Source organism: Anabrus simplex, chromosome 2 (assembly GCF_040414725.1).
Source record: "Anabrus simplex isolate iqAnaSimp1 chromosome 2, ASM4041472v1, whole genome shotgun sequence".
Lineage (NCBI taxonomy): Eukaryota > Metazoa > Arthropoda > Insecta > Orthoptera > Tettigoniidae > Anabrus > Anabrus simplex.
In genome coordinates this window covers 105,746,832-105,767,705 of record NC_090266.1, presented here as the reverse complement: position 1 = coordinate 105,767,705, position 20,874 = coordinate 105,746,832, and the positions used below count along the sequence as shown (strand labels likewise).

The 20,874-nt window shown below is 39.2% G+C and overlaps 1 protein-coding gene across 2 annotated transcripts in view; it reads right to left on the bottom strand.

Annotated features, from left to right (window-relative positions):
• Window positions 1-20,874, bottom strand: part of LOC136864966 (uncharacterized) — a 160,228-nt gene that overhangs the window by 6,323 nt on the left and 133,031 nt on the right. For both annotated transcript variants that reach the window (XM_067142372.2, XM_067142373.2), the window contains exon 5: window positions 8,752-8,902. In XM_067142372.2, coding sequence (XP_066998473.2) covers window positions 8,752-8,902 — 151 coding nt within the window. The remainder of the gene's footprint in view (window positions 1-8,751; window positions 8,903-20,874) is intronic.

Genomic DNA, 20,874 nt, shown 5'->3' with positions numbered 1-20,874 from the left:
AGGGAAGGGCTGGGAGTGGGAAGGAAGCGGCCGTGGCCTTAATTAAGGTACAGCCCCAGCACTTCCCTGGTGTGAAAATGGGAAACCACGGAAAACTACTTTCAGGGCTGCCGACAGTGGGGTTCGAACCTACTATCTCCCGAATACTGGATACTGGCCACACTCAAGCGACTGCAGTTATCAAGCTCAGTCATGTTATCCTTAGCTGCCTCCTTTGCTAGATTCAATTTCCTAGTAAGTTCCTTCAATTTCTCCTTACTTCTACAGCCGTTTTTAACTCTATTTCTTTCCAAACTGCACGTCCTTCTTAATCTCTTTATTTCTCTATTATAATAAAGTGGGTCCATACCATTCCTTACCACCTTTAAAGGTGCAAACCTGTTTTCACATTCCTCAACAATTGCTTTAAACCCATCCCAGAATCTGTTTACATTTTTATTTACCGTTATCCACCGATCATAGTTACTTTTTAGAAACTGCCTCAAGCCTGCTTTATCAGCCACATGGTACTGCCTAATAGTCCTACTTTTAAGACCTTCCTTTCCATCACATTTATTTTTAACTACCACAAAAACTGCTTCATTATCACTAATACTTATCAACTTATCAACTTATTCCTCACTTCATTCCACCCCTCTCCCCATTTAAGTGGACTTTCTGAAGGAAAAAAATACGTGAATTTTTAAAGGAGATTCCAAACACCAATTTTCACATCTGTAAACTTCAGTTTTTGAGATGCAAGTTTCTCCAAAAGAAGTACAATTTTTTCACTTCGTTTCACACTCAGACCTTAAGGGAATTTTCCAAAAACAAAAAATGCGTATTTCTTTATTTATAAAGGAGCTTCCAAATACCAATTAGCATGACTATAACATCTTCAGTTTATGAGATATATGTATCCTCATGAAAAGAATTTAACTACTTTTGGTGCCCAAAATTGAATCTGCATATAAAATCTCAATCCAGAAACATAATGAAGTACAGTGAAACTTCGTTAGTGTGTTCCTCATTAACGTGTTTTCCTGCTTAACACGCAAGTCCTAATTCTCATCGTATTAATTCTATATGAAAATACCTCGCTTATTGCGTCACAAATTTTCACTATTACTGCTTAGTACGATCACATTTTTCCTAGCCCTGAAAATGTTATTTGTCATCCCTTGTGAAAGAAACATGATTTCTCGAGTAAGAGCCATCGCCACAATTCTGTGATTATGGGATAAGGCCTTAAATTCCGGAACTTCACAGAATAAGGTGCACATTCGGGAAGCAAGCCGTTAGCCTCAGGAATGTTCAGCTTTGCTTGCCGGTTAGCAGCGAGTTTGCTGAATAACACAGTGAGCCTATACCAGTAGCTTGTATTTTGCATTCCATTCAGAAATTAGAAATTTATTTTGTGTTTAGTGGTACAGTGAAGTGTAGCAAATATTTGTCGCATGATACGTTACCTTAATCTGGATTCAGAACGCAACTGTGCACAACTGACTAGCGTGGTGGATATTTGTCTTGTGATGGCAAAGAAGTTGTTTCGAATTCATATGTCAATAATATGTTCATTTGTGCATGAACTTACAATTACATACCTTCATTATCTTCACTCCGAGTATCTTCTCTAACATCACCCTCTGAGCCACTATTGTCACATACAATATTGAAAATATCACTTTCGTCAAGCACACGTTTGCCACGAGAAGCCATGCCTTAGAACTCACTGAATGACAACATCTACTGATGTATGCTGGTCGAAAATATCGTAAATTCTCTGACGTAGACATATAATACTGCCATCTGCTTAAATACTCTTGTAACTAATAAATGAAGAAACACGATGTAACCACCAGAATGCGTGCATAGCTCATTCTCGATGTTTAGTGAATTGTCAAACCTTACAACGGACTATGCCCGCAGCGCGGCTCGAGCGTAATTTCGGCCGCTGCGAGCTATGCTCACAGTTAGACCAGAAAGAATTAACGACATGAAACGAATGACGTGATATGAGTAACTAAAACAGATTATATTTACTTTATATGTAGGCCTAAAAGTCATGTTCACCATTTATTGACTTTTTACATTTAGAAATATTGCCTTCCAATGAAAATAGCCAGTATAACTCAAATACACTCATAGGAGTGTTAATGACCAGTGTAGAATGTTTACATGTACAATTTATAGCTCTTTATAACCTAGAAGTCATGTGTTCACTGCACAAAATTTGGGGTTATCGCATACTGAACACCCATTTACATTTTTTGGCTGTAAAAGTGGGGAAAAAAAGGGGTCTAATACGCAAGTAAACACGGTACATGCCAAATAAAAGCAATATAGGAATCTCACACTTTACAGAAAGCACAGAGTGGCAGTGTAGATGCATGAAGGCAACACCATTTTTCTCTTTGTCAGAAACTGCCAAAGGACCACACAAAGAAAGGTAGTGCAATTCTATTGGTATTTTGCATTCATAATTAAATATGCATAATTTCCCCTCACCCCCATTTATTGAGGTTAAAACATTCTAAAAGCAGGAAAATGTTTCAAGTAAATAAAGTCATCTCAACAATTTCTTTTTAATTTCCTGTTTACAGTCTATTGGGTCAGGTTGTGAATCAAGAACCACTACAGATTTCTATTTCTCCCCCACTTCCTTCCTTCCTTCCTTCCATAGGGAACATGCATGATCTGAGCTTTTAATTAAAAATATGCTAATCTGATTCAAAATTTCATGCAGATTTCAAAAATGTGATCAGAATGTACAAATAACTCCAAACATGATAAAAATCTAAATCAATGTACGAAACTGTCACGTGGCGCAAGTACGCGATCTCATTGGTCTGACGTCATCGTACAGGTTGACTGAATTAGCAGACGAAATAACACATAGTGTGCTGTGAGAAGCAGGATACACTTCGCGTATTTCTACTTTATGTTAGTGTCTGGTATAGTTAAATTCGAGGTCTATACATTGGATAATAATCTGAGTGGTATATTTTAGACTTAAAATGAATCCTGCGCAGACAGTGAGGCAGAAAACTTATAAATGGTGTATAGTTCTGATGTGGAATAGCACATTGCATACCATCCCAAACAAATTGTTTATAAATGTTCCAAAGACGCTAAAACTAGGGAGAAATGGATTTTGGCGAGCCGGAGAAATGCTGGTGATGTATCGGAAAAGTCTACAGTTTATTTTTTTTAAAGATTTAAACGTAAGATGAATTAGTTTGAATTTTCAATCACTTTTCCATGTCAGCTGTTCCAATGGTAAAACATTAAATTTTAATGTATGATGCTTTATTTAAATGCTTCAATTACATCTTGGATTATAAAAGTAATAAACAGTGCATTAATTAATGCTGATTATTAAAGTATTCTCCAAACCTAACCTATGTTTTGGGTAAAAAGTAAAGTAAACTCGTGTCCTCATCCCGAGGTGATGCAGCTCTTTTCAGGCACACCCCCATTGGAGGTGAGCTGCATGTACCATTGCAACCACATACCAGCCCTCCTGCCATTCTTAAATTTCTGGCAGTACCGGGAATCGAACCCGGGCCCCCGAGGACGGCAGCTAATAACACTAACCGTTACGCTACGGAGGCGGACATGTTTTGGGTGATCCATGTCAAGACAATAAATCAAAGGGGTTATGAACCATTTTGACAGCTCTAATTCTACCAATTTATCTTGGCATGCAACAGTTAGTTATGTCTTTATTGAAGAGCTTAATTTGTAAAGAAATTTAGGCTATATCTAAATACTCTATAATAGGCGTGTACATCATGAACGGAAACAACGTGAATTTAACAAATGTATAACTCTACACAAAACCAATGCTTGTCTGTTGGGGTCTTATAAGTTAACAATGCTCAATTATAATAATTATCATAATATTAATGAAATAAATAACATCATTGCACACAGAGGAAAATAGTGATGTTGGTGTTTAAAATATTATCCAACTTAGCCTAAGTTTTAGGTTATACAAGCCAAGTCAATAAACCGAAGGGTAAAAATACCGGGAGAGTTGGCCATACGGTTAGGAGCGCGCAGCTGTGAGCTCACATCCGAGAGGTAGTAGGTTTCAAACCCCACTGCCGGCAGCCCTGAAGATGGTTTTCCGTAGTTTCCCATTTTCACACTAGGCAAATGCTGAGGCTGTACCTAAGGCCACGGCCGCTTCGTTCCCATTCCTAGGCCTTTCCTATCCCATCGTCGCCATAAGACCTATATGTGACTGTGCGACGTAAAGAAAAAAAGAAAAAGTCACAGCACCCAAAGACATTCCTGTATTGAACGACTAAAATGTCACCAGGACACTTTTCTTGCCTGATATGCTCAGCTTGTTAAAAGCCAAATGTAATTAATGTTATTGGCTTTACGCCCCGCTAACTACTTCTACGGTTTTCGGAGGCGCCCATGTGCAGGAATTTAGTCCTGCAGGAGTTCTTTTACATCAGTAAATCTACCGACACAAGGCTGACATATTTGAGCACCTTCAACTACCACCGGACTGAACCAGGATCGAACCAGCCAAGTTGGGGTCAGAAGGCCAGCACCTCAACCGTCTAAACCACTCAGTCCGACTTGTGAAAACTAGATGAAGTCATATTTATCTTTATCATGTTTAACTCTTTCCCTCCACAAAGATATTTAATGTTTCTCTTCCATGGGCCTTGGAAGTGGGTAGGCCAGCTGTCCCAACCATAAATATATATATTTTGGGAATGATAGATTATAGCCCTATAGTACTATGATCTTTCTTTCTTCCCTTCTTTCTTTCTTTCTTAATCAGTTTATCCTTCAGGGTTGGTTTTCTCTCGGACTCAGCGAGGGATTTCACCTATACCGCCTCAAGGGCAGTGTCCTGGAACGTGAGACTTTGGGTATGGTGATGAAACTGGTGAGGAGGGCCATTACCTCGCCCAGGCGGCCTCACCTGCTATGCTCAACAGGGGCCTTGTTGGAGGATGGGAGGATCGGAAGGGATAGACAAGGAAGAGGGAAGGAAACGCCCGTGGCCTTAGGTGCCTGGAGGAGAAGTAGGAAAATACGAAAAACCACTTCGAGGATGGCTGAGGTGGGATTCGAAACCCCTATAATGCTACCTATATGTTTATGTTAGTGCTGAAATCCGATTTCTTACTTTACTAATGCTGAAAGCCCGAAAATGTAATGTTATTCTTTAATATGGGAATCAGTCTAGAAGGAAATGTTGAAAGTGATGCGATATCTATCCAGGTTCGTTATCCTAATACTATGGGTTACAGTACATTGCACGTACATAAAAGATGCCACTTACAAACTTGCTTTTTATCCGCGAATTTCTGCGGCCACAAAAGTCACTATTTCAAGAATGACGACACCTGCACATGGTAGATTGTCTGACTGTGCTGTTTTGAACCTTTCTTCTGTCATTTCAAAGTTATTCGCGATCATGAATAATAAACATTCGGCTTTTAGCAACAGCTGATGCACAACAGCTGGTAGAGCTGCATGCGGTACTGGATCATGACGTCACAGCGCGCCGCTTACGTCAGAGGCCGTTTCACTCGCCTTGCGGAAAGGCACTATTAAATAATTTTTTAATGGTAGAAAACAAGGCAACTTACCACAATGTAATACGTTTATGTACTACTTCATTGGTGTACTTTTCAAAAAAAAATATTTTTGAAAATTATGCATGTTCCCTATTAATTTTTCTACTTTTACTCCTTTCTTCTCTATGCTCTCCTTGACCATATGCATCCACCTCTTTCTGGGCCTTCCCCACTGTTTTCTTCCTATAATTTTCTCCGTAAATACTCGCTATGGAACTCGATCCTCTTCCATTCTCATCATGTATCCATACAATTTCAGCTTAATGGTCTATCTTGCCCTGCAGTTTAGAGAATACAATTCTCTCTGATTTCTACGTTTCTGACTTTATGCCTTGATGTCTTCCCAATTATTCCTCTGAGAAATTTGAACTCAGCTGCTTGGGTTCTGCTTCCATCATGTTTTGTTGCTGTCCATGCGACTGCCGTGAACGTCAAAATTGGTGTGTAATACACCGAGTACAGAATTTTCTTGCAATTCTCTGGGACGTCCTGGTTCCACACTATACCTTTTACACATTGGTAAAGCCCGTAGGTTTGTTGGATTCTCTTTCCAATTTCTTTGTTTATTTTCCCATCTTCTGCAAGTATTCTCCCCAAATATTTGAAGCTTTTCACAAATTCTAATGGTCTTCCATTAACTTCAATATTTTCTCTTCCTTCTCTATTACCTCTCATCACTACTGTCTTACCCTTCTTCACACTTATTTTCATTCCACATTCCTCTATCTCCTGATTCCATACAGCAACTTGTTCTTGTCTACAAAGAGTAAAGGCCTTTGTCTCTCTGCCTCCCATTTTTTGTTGTACACTCTTGTGGATTTCATCCATGACTTGTCAAAGTCCTATTTCTACAATGAACCAGTTTATTTGCCGTATCTTAGTCTTCAACACACTTATACACATTTCATAAATGGTTTTGATCACTTCTACTTCTGCTCTGCCTACCTTCTTTTTTTTATGAATATATCCCAGACCAGTTGCCATAATAGTGTCATATGCCTTCTCAGTATGTATGAATGTCATCACTAAATCCTACCTGAACTCCCATCTTTTCTCCATCATGTTCCGTAACGCAAAACTTGGATCAAAATTTGATCTCTCTCTTCTCAATCCATACGGCTTTTCCTCCATTTCCTTTTTTATTTCAATCCTCAGTCTTCCCTTTAATACCCTCTCAGAAGATCTTTGCTACATGTGAAATGAGGGTGATTCTCCTACAGTTGCTACATTCTTTCTTATCACCCTTATTGAAAACTGGGATTGTAAGATCATTTCTCCAATCTTTTGGTACTTCATTTTTCTTCCATATCACTTGAAACCGTCTATAATAAATCCAATGTAACCCTACTGTTTCTGCTGGGAGTTTTTTCCTCCCTCTTTAGCTAAATTTTTTTTTTTTTGCTAGTGGCTTTACGTCGCACAGACACAGATAGCTTTTATGGCGACGATGGGATAGGAAAGGCCTAGGAGTTGGAAGGAAGCGGCCATGGTCTTAATTAAGGTACAGCCCCATCATTTACCTGGTGTGAAAATGAGAAACCACGGAAAACAATCTTCAGGGCTGCCAACAGTGGGATTCGAACCCACTATCTCCCAGATGCAAGCTCACAGCCACATGCCCTTAACCGCACGGCCAACTCGCCCGTTCCTTAGCCACCTCATCAACACCTGATGCTTTGCCACTTTTCATCTTTACAGCTCCTACTTTCAACACTGTTATATCTTCATTTTGATTTTCTTCCACCATTTCTTTGAATTTGGTATTAAGTAATTTAGCAAAATACTCCTCATATCGCTGGAGAATACTGTGTCAAAATTTGTCCTGTATCTGCCCTTACAAATTTTGTATCTTCTCTCCTGTTTACTTTGCTTTTAACCACTCCATGCAATACTTTTTTACTTCCTTTAATATCCTCTCACAAAGTTTCTGTGCAGTTTTTCCAGCACTTACATTCCTCTTCCTGTATAATCTTCTGATATGCTTTCTTTGCTTTGTGGTACTTTTGGCTACTCTTCATATTTCTGCCTACTGTCCAACTCCTCCATGTTTCTTATTTTTCTTTCATTGCATACTTAATTTGTTATTCCACCACGGTGTCTCCCTTTCCTTCTTTTTCTCTGATACTCTACTACATGTATTTTCTGCACATTTCACCACTCCTTGTTTGAACTTGGCCCATTCCACTTCAACACTGCAAACCTCTCCTTTAGGAATTTGTTTTGTCAAATCTTCGTGGAACTTCTCTTGTGTTTCCTTTTCCTTTAATTCCCATACCATTAGTTTTCTTTCTCTTGCCTCTTTTAATTTCATTATTTTACCAAGTCTTAATTTAGGTAGTATAATTCTATGGTCTACTTCAAAATCTTCTCTTGGCATAGCTGTCACATCTTCCAATTGTCTGTGCCCCCCCCCCCCCCTCTCTCTCTCTCTCTCTCTCTCTCTCTCTCTCTCTCAACTAAAATCAGTTCAGTCTAATATCTAATATACCAAAACGTATATGAAAATATCCATCAATGGTGCGTGGTCTCTGAAGAGACCTGGAGCAGATTGTTCAAGTAAAAATCCTTGAGCAACTTGCATGTCTGCAAGGATGGGGTCCTATCTAGGATTAAATCGAACACTGGAAACATCACAAACACCCATTATTACTAGTAAGAGGAATTAACCGGTGAATGTTAAAATTTCTGACCTGACTTAGAATCAAACCCAGGACCCCTCAGATCAACAGTCAGCATTCTACCCAGTTATCAATTCTTCTATTTCTGTTGCTCCCTCTTCTCACACTCACCTGCCATTGTGTTCGTCCTATAATGTGTTTCTCTTGTTCCTATCTCTCTGTATTTATGACTTGACATTGTTTCCCTTGCTAAACAACATTGCAGGCATCTACAAAGTAAATGAACTATCTTATTATATTTCATTTTGTACCCTTGCAGAATATGCTGCAAATCAATACCACATGAAACAAATTGAGATGAGGAATAGCTTAAAACCTTCCCAACACACTACATAGCAACCACAGCCAAATTAGTGTAGTAAAGATTAACAGTGATTGATAAATAAACATTGTCTTGTATCAGAGGATCAGTAACTACCAAGTACCTTTTTCACTAAACTCAAAATATCCAAAATACAGACCAATAAAGGACTTATACTTACCTTTGAACATCACTGGCAATTATTTCCTGTGATTCAATAACTGAGCGCAGAACTTTTCCAGCCTGTGCATATGAGTCTGCATAAGGATGAACACATTCGCTGATTGTTCTCAAACGGGTAAGGATACTGTCCATAATTCTCTGCAATTCAACTATAAAAATGAAATATTATTTAGCACATTAATTTAATCAGAAAAAATACTGGATTTCCCACAAACAGCTTCACATGAATACTAAAGAGAAACATGAATAAGAAAAGAGGAGAAATTCTTCCACAAGTCTATCCACAACAACCCATTTGCAAAATTCATACTTCCATCAGCTTCAAAAGGAATGAAGTCATTATTAATATTTATTTATCATAGGTATTTCACAGTCATATCTGTATCATGCAATGTCGTTTCAGGATTTGGAACAGCGAGCTAAGGCATTCTCCCAAAGCAACACGTGCGGTTCCCACCCAATCTGCATGGAAAGTTGGCGAGGTTTACCCAAGAAGGGACAAAAGTGGGCTAACGAATTGAGTCGAACTATGTCTTGACACATTCCACACTGGTACCATGACCGGAAGAAACAACGAGCTAGTCAATGTTCTTAAAAACCACCGAACTAACATCGCATGTGTTCAGGAGACTAAGTGAAGGAGTATCATCAAGAGACACTACAAAAGGTTTTTATATAGTCTATAATGGCCATAAGTAAACGCACAATGATTGGTGTAGTGGTTAGCGAGAAGTTGAAAGGGAATATCTTACAAGGCGACCACATATATCTTATCATTTGATGATGATGCTTGTTGTTTAAAGGGGCATAACATCTAGGTCATCGGCCCCTACTGGTATGAAACGAGATGAAATGTAATGACAAAGTCCAAAATCCTCCACTGACCAGAATTCAAAACGTGAGGACAAAGAAGGAATGGATGGATATGAATTTAAAATCATCAGTGGATCCGACCTGCAATGCCTCACATTCACAGAAACTGACGTAAAACAATAGTATTACTGACTAAGGGACTGCGCTTCTATAGCATAATACTGAATCGATGATGCTTGTAGTCTAAAGGAGTCCAAAATCCAAGTCATCGGCCCCCCATAATGGTACTTATCAATAGGAAAGTAGAACCATGGTATTTGTCATGTTGCAGTACTACTCAAAAGTAGCGTAGACTCGCGGTATTCCATACGGGCAAATGCATCAGGTTGTTTAAAAGTAGTGAGACAGCCGATTACATTCAGTAATTAATAGTGGCCGGTTTTGAGGCATTTAAAAAGTGAGCGACGCTCAGTAAATTAAAGAACGGTGTTTGTGATAGGAAAAACGTTTGCACACTCCATGGACACTTGTGGTAACAATTAGACTGTGTGATTAAAGGGGAAATGAATAGCGATTTATACAAACTTACCCCTATTCGGGTTAGTCCATTTGAATTTATAAGTGGATCTAATCACCAGTAGGTTCTTTGAAAAAACAAACAGCGTTCAATAACCAATTTTTCCATTTTTGCCTGTATGTTCGTGAGTGATTGTCGGACCCAGAACTGGAATCAACGAGAGTCGCGCCTAGTGCCAGCATTCATCTCTTCAGGGAACGTCTAGAGATTCCAAAAATAGAAGACCACAATTCAAGACATAGACAGTATATTGAGGAAGAGGAACCAAGGACTATTTAAGAGTGAAGCTGTCGTCATGAAGGTCTAAAAATCCCAGATGTACCCTCGAGATGGCAGAAAACCACACGCAGTATCGATAAGTACATTTTTTTAATATACTAAAACATGAGATTTGCACATCGATGTCAACTTTTATTAGTAAATAAAAGTTTGTTTATTTTATGTAATTAATACTATTAAATGTAGGGAACACTATACACGTGTGACTGGGAAAAATTATTTTATTAATTTAATTAGGATTTCTTCTGTAATTTATGGATATTCTCTAATATTTCAGCGGGCTTATTTGCATGAATTAGTACATAGATCCCATAAATTTTTAGTGCGTGTGAAGCATATGTTTTAAGGGAGAATGGCACTTCAGCTAAATTTATAATTTCTTCCTAATGATACTAACTGGTAAGGATCATCATAATAATTTGAATATAGATTGTGTGTTCGCTTCACAGGGTAATGCATGTATTTTATAAATCCCATAATAATAAAAATATGATTATTAAAGATGTTCAAGCCAAGGTGCAATTTGTGAATTATATAGATACGCGAGTGAGATGGGATTAGTTAAATGACCTGTGGGAATAGAGTCTTCTATATAAATGAATATTTTTTTTTTTTTGCTATGGGCTTTATGTCGCACCGACACAGATAGGTCTTATGGCGATGATGGGATCGGAAAGGCCTAGGAGTTGGAAGGAAGTGGCCGTGGCCTTAATTAAGGTACAGCCCCAGCATTTGCCTGGTGTGAAAATGGGAAACCACGGAATATAAATGAATAAAATGGATTTGAGATGCAGTAGTGTGACAATGAAGAAGATGAGACTTGTGAAATGTTTGAGATGACGGAATGACAAAGAATTAGAATAATGATGGCTGTCGCAACGTATTCAATTAGACTGTATATGGCCGGAATAATAAGAAATAAGAATTGGCGGCCCTTAACTAAATGTGTACTTGGAAACGAGCCAAAAATGAGAAGAAAGAAAGAAAGAAAGGAATAGAAAGTGTCTTTGCGACTGCAAGGTAGGACACTGACCATTACCAGAGAGACAGATTTATGATGTAAGGGATTTGCCCAGTCCGTGCGGACAGAGTTGTCTCGAAGAGTTCTCGGAACATATGCCCTTGTAAGACTGTTCATTCACCACTGCAATATCAATCCCATGCTAATAATATATTATGAGTAGCGTTGATAATTTTATGATTCTGCAAAGGACGTATTCCTCCTCATTTTATTTATTAAATTAGCTTATGATATGAGTTTCAGATTTTTTGCACCTTGAAAGCTGGAGAACGTGGGTTCGACCCACGTCAGAACGATGGATTTAACCTGATACCATGTGGCTTGACTAGGCCACATCTTCAAGATGTATTGTTCACTATATGTTTAATATTTCTCTATGTAATGTATTTATGTATATCCGTTATTCTCAAGTGTTTATGGTGATGGGTAGGATACCAACGTTGTGTTAATCCACTTCGAATACAACAGGGTCAGGTAAACCCAAGATACGTGTATGTGTTCAGTATAATATGTAACTGATGTGGTCAAATAGACCATGTGTTCAATATGCGACGATGTAATCTCGTGCGTGAAAAAAAGGTATTAATTTAATCTTCCTAAATTCCACAACCATGACAGCTAACTATTAATACAATTTAATGAGAGTGTGCCATCCTGACCTTGTGGTCAGTCTATTCAAATAATTTTTAATTTCATGTGGCTATTTCTAGCCGAGTGCAGCCCTTGTAAGGCAGACCCTCCGATGAGGGTGGGCGGCATCTGCCATGTGTAGATAACCGAGTGTTATTGTGGTGGAGGATAGTGCTATGTGTGGTGTGTGAGTTGCAGGGATATTGGGCACAGCACAAACACCCAGCCCCCGGGCCATTGGAATTAACCAATGAAGGTTAAAATTCCCGACCCGGCCGGGAATCGAACCCGGGACCCTCTGAACCGAAGGCCAGTACGCTGACAATTCAGCCAACAAGTCGGACATTCAAATAATAGATACCATCGAGTATCATTGCTCAGTGATAAATAAACTTGCGTGTGTGAAATATGTATATAGTATTAGTGCGCGCTAATAAGGTGATTTGAAGTATGCCAAGCAATAACCACAACAGTGTACGAACTGACAAAGACGTTGAGTCATACTGTATACAAATGATTGCTTTACTATTGATTTTTTTAAATGTGTAATAATATGGCATTATCTCATATATTTATCGTATGGTTCTATCAGTTTAATAAAATGATTAGTAAATATTGGGAACAAAACTCTTCTCATTTAATATTAATGTATTCGTCTTACATCATAGAGAACCATACTTTCGTTATATTTAATGTAGTGCCCATTTTTCTTCTATGAATATTCCATTACCTGTATGCTTCCGAGCTTTAGCCGTTGATGCAATGAAAGTAGGGAGGATGGGACTTCGAGCCCCCGGAAAGTGATTTTCAAAGGTTCTCATCCAGGAATTCCATTTATATATTTGTTTGTGAAGCCGAATTATGTAATTATGCCCGGGACGGGTACATTATATCGAGTGGGGCTCGACATTACAGTAATAGACTTTCATTCCGATATAGAGTCCCACTAGACATGACAACAGCGTGTACTTTTAGCGATTGTATGACGACTGTGCAGTGTTCCAGTATTGTAGAGCTATCTAACAGTCTCCAAGAAAACATCTTTCCCTATTTACTATAGTTTGTAAGAACTGTAATAACTTTACAACCTCTGTTATTCTCGAACGTTTATGACAGTATACTGATGATACAGACTGAATGTAAACATGACTGCTTCATCTTCGCTCACGGAAGTGGTTATTTTAGAACAGTTAGCATACAGTATTGATGCTTTCAATAATTTGACTATACGTTGATTGCTCAGACCACTACACATCAAACTATGCTTTTATCGTGAAAAACCTGAAATGGTGACAGAAATTTTATTCTGATTATTGGAAGTGGCATGTCAACAGATTCCTGCTCTATAAAGTTTACTGCACTGCGAATTGCAGACATTTCATCCTACAAAGTCTTCTGGACACAGGTGATCAATGAGTTGGTTGGGGAAGTATGCAATAAAAGTCAAAAGGGAGGAAAACCAGCTCCTCCTGGTGTTGAAGAATGAATGGTGAACTGCACATTACCAACAAGCTACTTGGAAAAACAACATAAGGATTGTGCTGTCTGTTCAAAGAGGATCAATAAAGATGGTAGAAAGGAAACGGTTTACTACTGCAAAATGTGTTCAAGAAAACCAATTTTCCACCCAGAAACTCTTTTGAAAAGTACCACATAATGAAAAACTACAAGGATTAATGTATTTTGTGTTCTGACTGTAAATATATTTCTTGTAACATATTATATTTTGTGTTAGATTGTTTTGCAGCGTTCACTTCCTACAGCTGTTCATAGTACAGAAATTAATTAGGAGTGGAGCAGGAAGCATATGTTAACGGTAATGGAGTTCAAAAGGTTAACATCCAACTGGAGTCAATTGAATAAGAGGAACATATCACAACTGGGGGTGATTTCAGTGGACATGTTGAACAAGAAAGAAATGGCTAGTGAACACCTCCTTTAAGAAGACAATCCCACTTGATACCTGCAACAGTCGAGGGCATACAACTAAAATCAACTACTGGGAAATCTGATAAGTCTTGAAGTTGGTGATCAATACAAAGGTTATTTTAATCACCCATATCCACGCAGCATCCCATGAAGTACTGACACAAGTGTGATAAACAGATATAACTTGAAAACAATATTCTCTTACCCATGGGTAAACAAAACAATTATCAAGCTTAAATTATTATTATTATTATTATTATTATTATTATTATTATTACTTGTAGGAATAGCTATGAAGTGTTACATCCATTTAGTATTATTACATCATATGTACATATGATATGATCACACTGTTTGTGAGGTTAAGTCATGAAACATGTGCTGTACATGAATATTCATATGAGTTCAATTAATGTAAATACCTGTAAATTAATTATATAATTTATTCTTACCTGTATATATAATTTGTAATCCATAATTGTGAAACACACGGCAACTTCCACAATGATATAGGTAGACGAGAACAATGGAGAATATTCTGTACATTATAATCTATGTATTAGGCACACTCGAATTTTCATGAAGGTATATTTTGTAATGTAGCTCCTTTTTTTTTTTTTTTTTTTTTTTTTTTTTTTTTTTTTTTTTTTTTTTTTTGCAAGTTGCTTTACATCGCTCCAACACAGATAGGTCTTATGGCAACGATGGGACAGGAAAGGGAAGGAAGCGGTCGTGGCCTTAATTAAGGTACAGCCCCAGCATTTGCCTGGTGTGAAAATGGGAAACCACGGTAAATGACTGCAGCTATCCAGCTCGGTAATGTAGCTTTCTAATAATAATAATGTTATTTGTTTTACGTCCCACTAACTACTCTTTTACGGTTTTCGGAGATGCCAAGGTGCCGGAATTTAGTCCCGCAGGAGTTCTTTTACGTGCCAGTAAATCTACCGACACGAGGCTGACGTACTTGAGCACCTTCAAATACCACCGGACTGAGCCAGGATCGAACCTGCCAAGTTGGGGTCAGAAGGCCAGCACCTTAACCGTCTGAGCCACTCAGCCCGGCAATGTAGCTTCTAGAAGCCTGGCCAGGCACATATATAAGGAGGTGGTTTGATGGCAATGACAAGTATTGTTTAGCACGAGTTTCACTGGTGAATACGTGTTGTGGTTAACTGACATGCCGATGTAGGCAGTCTGTATCAACTGATTCAACTGTGTTTCAAGGTTGTAACCTCCATGTGCAGCGATTGGCATTTTTAAAATGGCGGTTTGTGATGCAAGTGTTTTGTTGTGACAGCAGTGATTAAGGTTACGTGTGTGTTTAATTTGTAAATAGATGCGAATAAAAACTGTACCAACTGACAGCATCTCGTGTGCGTCTTTGAGGATACGTAAACTGGCGATCATGACAGGACTATTAGAATCTATTGGAATCAAAAATGAAGAACGACCAGAGGACTGTGGTGATGTCTGAAGAGTTAATTTCCTTCGCTAAAAACATCGAGGCCCAGTTTGGAAAACTCTAGGAGAAAATCGGGCCCAGTTCAAGACCAGACTGACGTCAGCAGACGGAGCCGAATACCCGAACGTTGGACGTCGTGGGCAGGACATGGAGTATGACACAGCCCACAGTCACGTTCGACCTGCGAGGAAGTTGTGGGAGAAATTTCGGCGGGCGTGGCAGTGCCCATCAACCGAGAGCTGACTACTGAGTCCAGCTCCAGGAGAAGAGTGATGGCGGAAGGGACATCATCGAGTATGCCAGCAGCAAGCTATCTCCCACCGAACAACGCTACAGTACTGCCGAGAAGGAAGCCTTAGCCGTGGTGAGGGCCATGGGCAAATTCAGAGGCTACTTGGAGGGAAGGAAGTTCCAGCTTTACACCAAAAACGCCTCTCTCAAATGGTTGAACTCGTTCTCTGGCTCAAAATCTAAATTGATGCGATGGGCTCTGTTAATCGCAGAATTTTATTTCGATGTGTGTCACGTCCCAGGACCGACGAACATAGGAGCAGACAGCTTATCTAGGCACCCGACGATAGAACCTGAAGCTAGGATCACCGTTGTCGAAAGGGAGTTCCCAGAAAAACACCAGAGTGAGCCTAAGGAACCTGTCCTTACGACCATCAAGAAGGAACTTGATCGGTGAGTGAACAATCAGTGGCAGGAACAAGACGAGCCCTGTAGGACCATGACGCAGTGGATTAGGGGACAGAACACAGATAGTCGACTTGTCCCGAGGGAATTCAAGATGTGCTACAAGAACTTTCGGGTTGACGGAGGACTCTTGATATACAGGTCACACCTTTCCAACATGCCTGCAGTACTGGTGATCAATAGACAGCACACGATGGACATCCGACAAGTTCCACGACAACACGGAAGCCAGACATCCAGGACTACATGAATGGCTGCTACATCTGTGCCTGCACTAAGGTGAGCAACAGGAAGGCATATTCCAGCCAACGAGGAAGACGGCCACAACGCCCGTGGGAGGTCATAGTCCTGCACTTGATGGGTCCTTATCCCCAGAACACCACGGGGTAAAACAGGACTCCTAGTAATCACTGACGTATTCAAAAGATGGATTGAGGTCTTTCCGATACCAGAAGACACGACGGGATGCATAATCAGCCTGCTACAAGACGAGGTACTCAGCTGCTACGGTTATCCACAGTGCATTCTGTCAGACAACGGGAGTCAGTTCACGTCGAGGAAATGGCAGCAAACGATGACAGAATGGGGTGTGGAGCACTGGACCACCCCTATCTACAACCCAAGGGCAAATCCAACTAAATAATGGAACCAGGAGCTGAAAAGGATTCTACGAGTCCACCTAATAGACAAAGAACATTGACTGTGGGACCTTCAGATACCGCAGTCACTTTTTGCCCTACGACAACGCATCAACCGTGATACCGGCTATTCCCCAACAGAGCTGTTTCTTGGTGATTAGTCCTCTGTGGGGGTTACAGTTAAGTCCTTGAAGATGGGTACAGTGGAGAAGGGATCCATAAGCATACCGAACTCAGCAAAACAGGTGACTCGGATCTTCTTGGGGTTAATAAAAACAATTGGCAAACATCTGTACACACATTGGGAAGATCCAAACAATGTCTGTATTCACCATTTCTTATAGAGGATATTCCAAAATTCTGAAGCAAAATGCACTTCAAAAACTTGAAACAAAAGTCTGTTACATTCACTTCCCAGTCAAGCTATGATAACAGATGTTCATGTTTACTCCATTCAAGTTTATTATTATTGAAGGTTATTCAATTTTTTGAGAAAGAAATGAACATGCATGAACTCTGAAGTTGTGATTTTTGTACTTTCTTTTAGCCAGGGTACCGGCACTTCCTGAAGTATATAATGTTAATTTTCCTTTTACCAAGTCCTATAGCCATTGGATAGATAGGTAGATAAACAGATAGATAGTTTTGTCTATACTGCCAGAATTTTTTAAAAATTGGTATATATGTGTTGGTCAAATCCATAGTAAGAAGGATATGCAATTTTTAAATTTCTACCATGTCAGTACGTACGCACAATATGAGAAAATGGCTTAATAAAATTTAACAAATATCAGTATTTAAGGTCAAAGGAGAAAGCACTACAATCTATGCCATAAATAATTTTATTCAAGCTAGCTGGAATAGTAGTTTAGGGGAAGAGCTAAAAACTTCTCAAATACATCGGCTAATACTGGTCATACCAATAAAATTTCTGATTTTACATGAATTACAAACTGATCCTACAATGAATAACAACAGATATATTGAAGATTTTATACTTTTAAATTATGTCCTGCCGCTATTAATACTAATCATCGAAGAATCTTTTGTAGCAAAGAGAGGAGGAAAAGCAAATTCTGATCTTCCATGCCTCATAGATTTCTATCACAGTCCCGATACTTGAAGATATTGTCTGTCTAAAAGTGGGCAGTAAGCATACATCTGCGTAACACAGTCTAGGGAGGAGGTGGAAAGCTAGAATACTTTATCTTGCTATTCCTCTAGATCTTTTACAATTTGTTTTATGTCGCACCGACACATATAGGCCTTATGGAAGCGATGGGATAAGAAAGGCCTAGGAGTGGGAAGGAAGCAACAGTGGCCTTAATTAAGGTGCAGCCCCAGCATTTGCCTGGTGTGAAAATGGGAAACCACGGACAACCATCTTCAGAGTTGCTGACAGTGGGGCTCGAACCCACTAACTCCCGGATGCAAGTTCACAGCTGCGCGCCCCTAACCGCACAGCCAACTCGCCCGATTTCCTCTAGATCAGGTGCTTCCAACTTGTAAGAGCTTAAGGGCCACATTGGAAACCTTAGACATCGTGGGCTGAACTTTAATAATAAGCCAATTTTAGTAAAATTCTGCAAATAGAAAAGAGGTACTGTACAGCATGATGAAATAATATGCACAGTTAAATTGAAACAAAGGTTTGATAATTTCTTTGTCATGAGTAAGGCTTCTCAGTGAAGTTTAAAGTTGTGGATTATCAGACTGTGCATCCATCTCTAGATAAAACTGTGAAATTGATGAAATCATAGTAGCTTTTCCGTTTGAGGACTAGATGTCTCTGATATCAAAATGTTACCTAATTTATTAGAGTTCAGATGTCCTTATTTGTCAGGGAGAATGTATTTAGATGTTATTCATACTGTTCATCTTCCAATGTTTATTTTAATTCTCTGAAGTTACCTAAACTGCAATTTGTCGACATGATATGGGCTTTTGGGCGTATGCCGTGTCAAGCAAAGAAGGTGAAACTCTTAATACGTTTCGCAGAGAACTTTGTGAACAGTCGAGATTTTTCTTCTGAAGACCCGGAGCAATGTTCTCTGAGAAACATTGATATGAATTTAATTTAACCTAATAAAAAAGTTTTCACTACAATGTCCAGATGGTTCTGCTTGTAGGAATATGTCAGATTGGTCAGAAGGTTGGTTGGATCGCCCCGAGCGGTTGGGACGCTTGGGTTGGGACGTTTCAACTAAGGTACAGAGAAGGATAAACAATGAAGTGGATTCCCACGAAGATACTATATTCTTAGCTGTAGAGAGTTAATTACAGTATGTACACTATGTACAAGTAATTCAATATTTTCCGTTGACAAATCTTGAGAGAAGTGTCTTTCACCTTCTGTTTCCAAGTCTAATTATGAGAAGACCTAAGCTACTATTGCTGATTGCGTAATCAAATTGTCGACCAACAGGGATTCTGACTGCAGCTCATCCGCGAATTAATGGTAGAAGCCCTTATCAACGGCTTCTCTGCCCTTTTATAGCCTTTGCGGCCCCACCCGATTTGTTCTCGAAGCTTGTAGATTATCTGCTGCGTGACTGTCGAACATTCCTTAGTTCTGACCAATCAGAGGCCTGTATTCTCGGTACAATTCCGGTACATCTTAACATTGTTCATGGATTGACCTATGCTCCGGTCAACATGACTCACGTCCTCGTGCTTGTGACTCTGAGCGTATGACAAACTTCTCTGTTACTCAAGATTTCTCAACCAGTTGACATATAATTTCTACTCTTAAATTTTCAACTTCATGAATACGAATTATTTTATAGATCATCTTATATTCAGGTGTACCCATACCTGACTTCTAGCCCTTATCACTGGCTTATTCTAATACATGTACCAGGTACTGCAATTCCTCCTACGTTCCCTCCGGATCGATCCTCGGAGAGAATAGCTGTCCTGTGTTCGTATCCCCGGGAGGACGCGACAGACGCAACACCTCCCTCCCCTGGGAAGAAATGAATGCAAACATCCCTTGCATTCATTTCGTTATAACCTCTTGGAGTATATCCTTCTATTAGTGGGGCTACGCTGTGCCAATGTCTCGTCTGGTAACACCCGCAACTCAGGTGTTTCTATCAATTCTAACTCCGGCAGCAAGCCCGGTTCACTGGGGGCCTTTCCAGCGGCCCGGAGTTGCTGAAAACGGACCGTAATGTCCTCGACTGATACCTTTGCCTTTCTGTTGACAGTAATTATATTCTGTTATATAGAGAGATTGGGACAGCGTTCCTTGTAGTCATCAATGCACTTGGGGTTGTACTTACATTTTTTACAACAGCCACAACAATAACACAATATGAATATCATTAACACTAATATACTCTAAGTTACTATTTGGTATACACTTATATACTGTAACGTCATTTTGTGTTCGGGTACAGTTTCCTGTTGTTGCACTAAACGTTTGACTTCATTTACCTTATGATTGGCCCATTTAAGGTCGCTTACATGATTCAATAAATTACCTACAGTCACTTTATTTAACTCAGGAATTTGACTGAGTTTGATATCACTATAACTTGTATCACAGCAATCATATTCAAGCATAATTTCGGGAATAATGAATGTCCTTCATTGTAGAGTTCACGATTCCTGAACTTTGTATCTTACTATCTATGGAATATACAGTAGGGCCTACACATTTCCATGAAACTTATTATACTTATGCCATGTAATTTTATATCACTAGTAGATTCCTTACACACACATGTCACTTGGATTTCATTAGGGGCTATATAAATGTATTTATCATCATTTACAGGGATCCAAGTGAGCTCAAAAATTGGCAATACCCTTTTTTCACAGTTTTTGGGCATATAATTTACACCTGTCAGACTGATTATACAATTTCTTTTCATGACTACATTTCTTAGTGGAAAGTTGAACTTACATAGTCTTTGATTATCTTCTATTAACTTACATTGTTGCACTTTTCCTTACTTAATTGTGCGTATGTTTGTTTTTCTTTATCCGATATTACATATTCTTTCTCTTCCTGTAGGTATACGAAGTGGTTGGGATTGCTCTTTATTTTGTTGGGATAGGGAGTATTT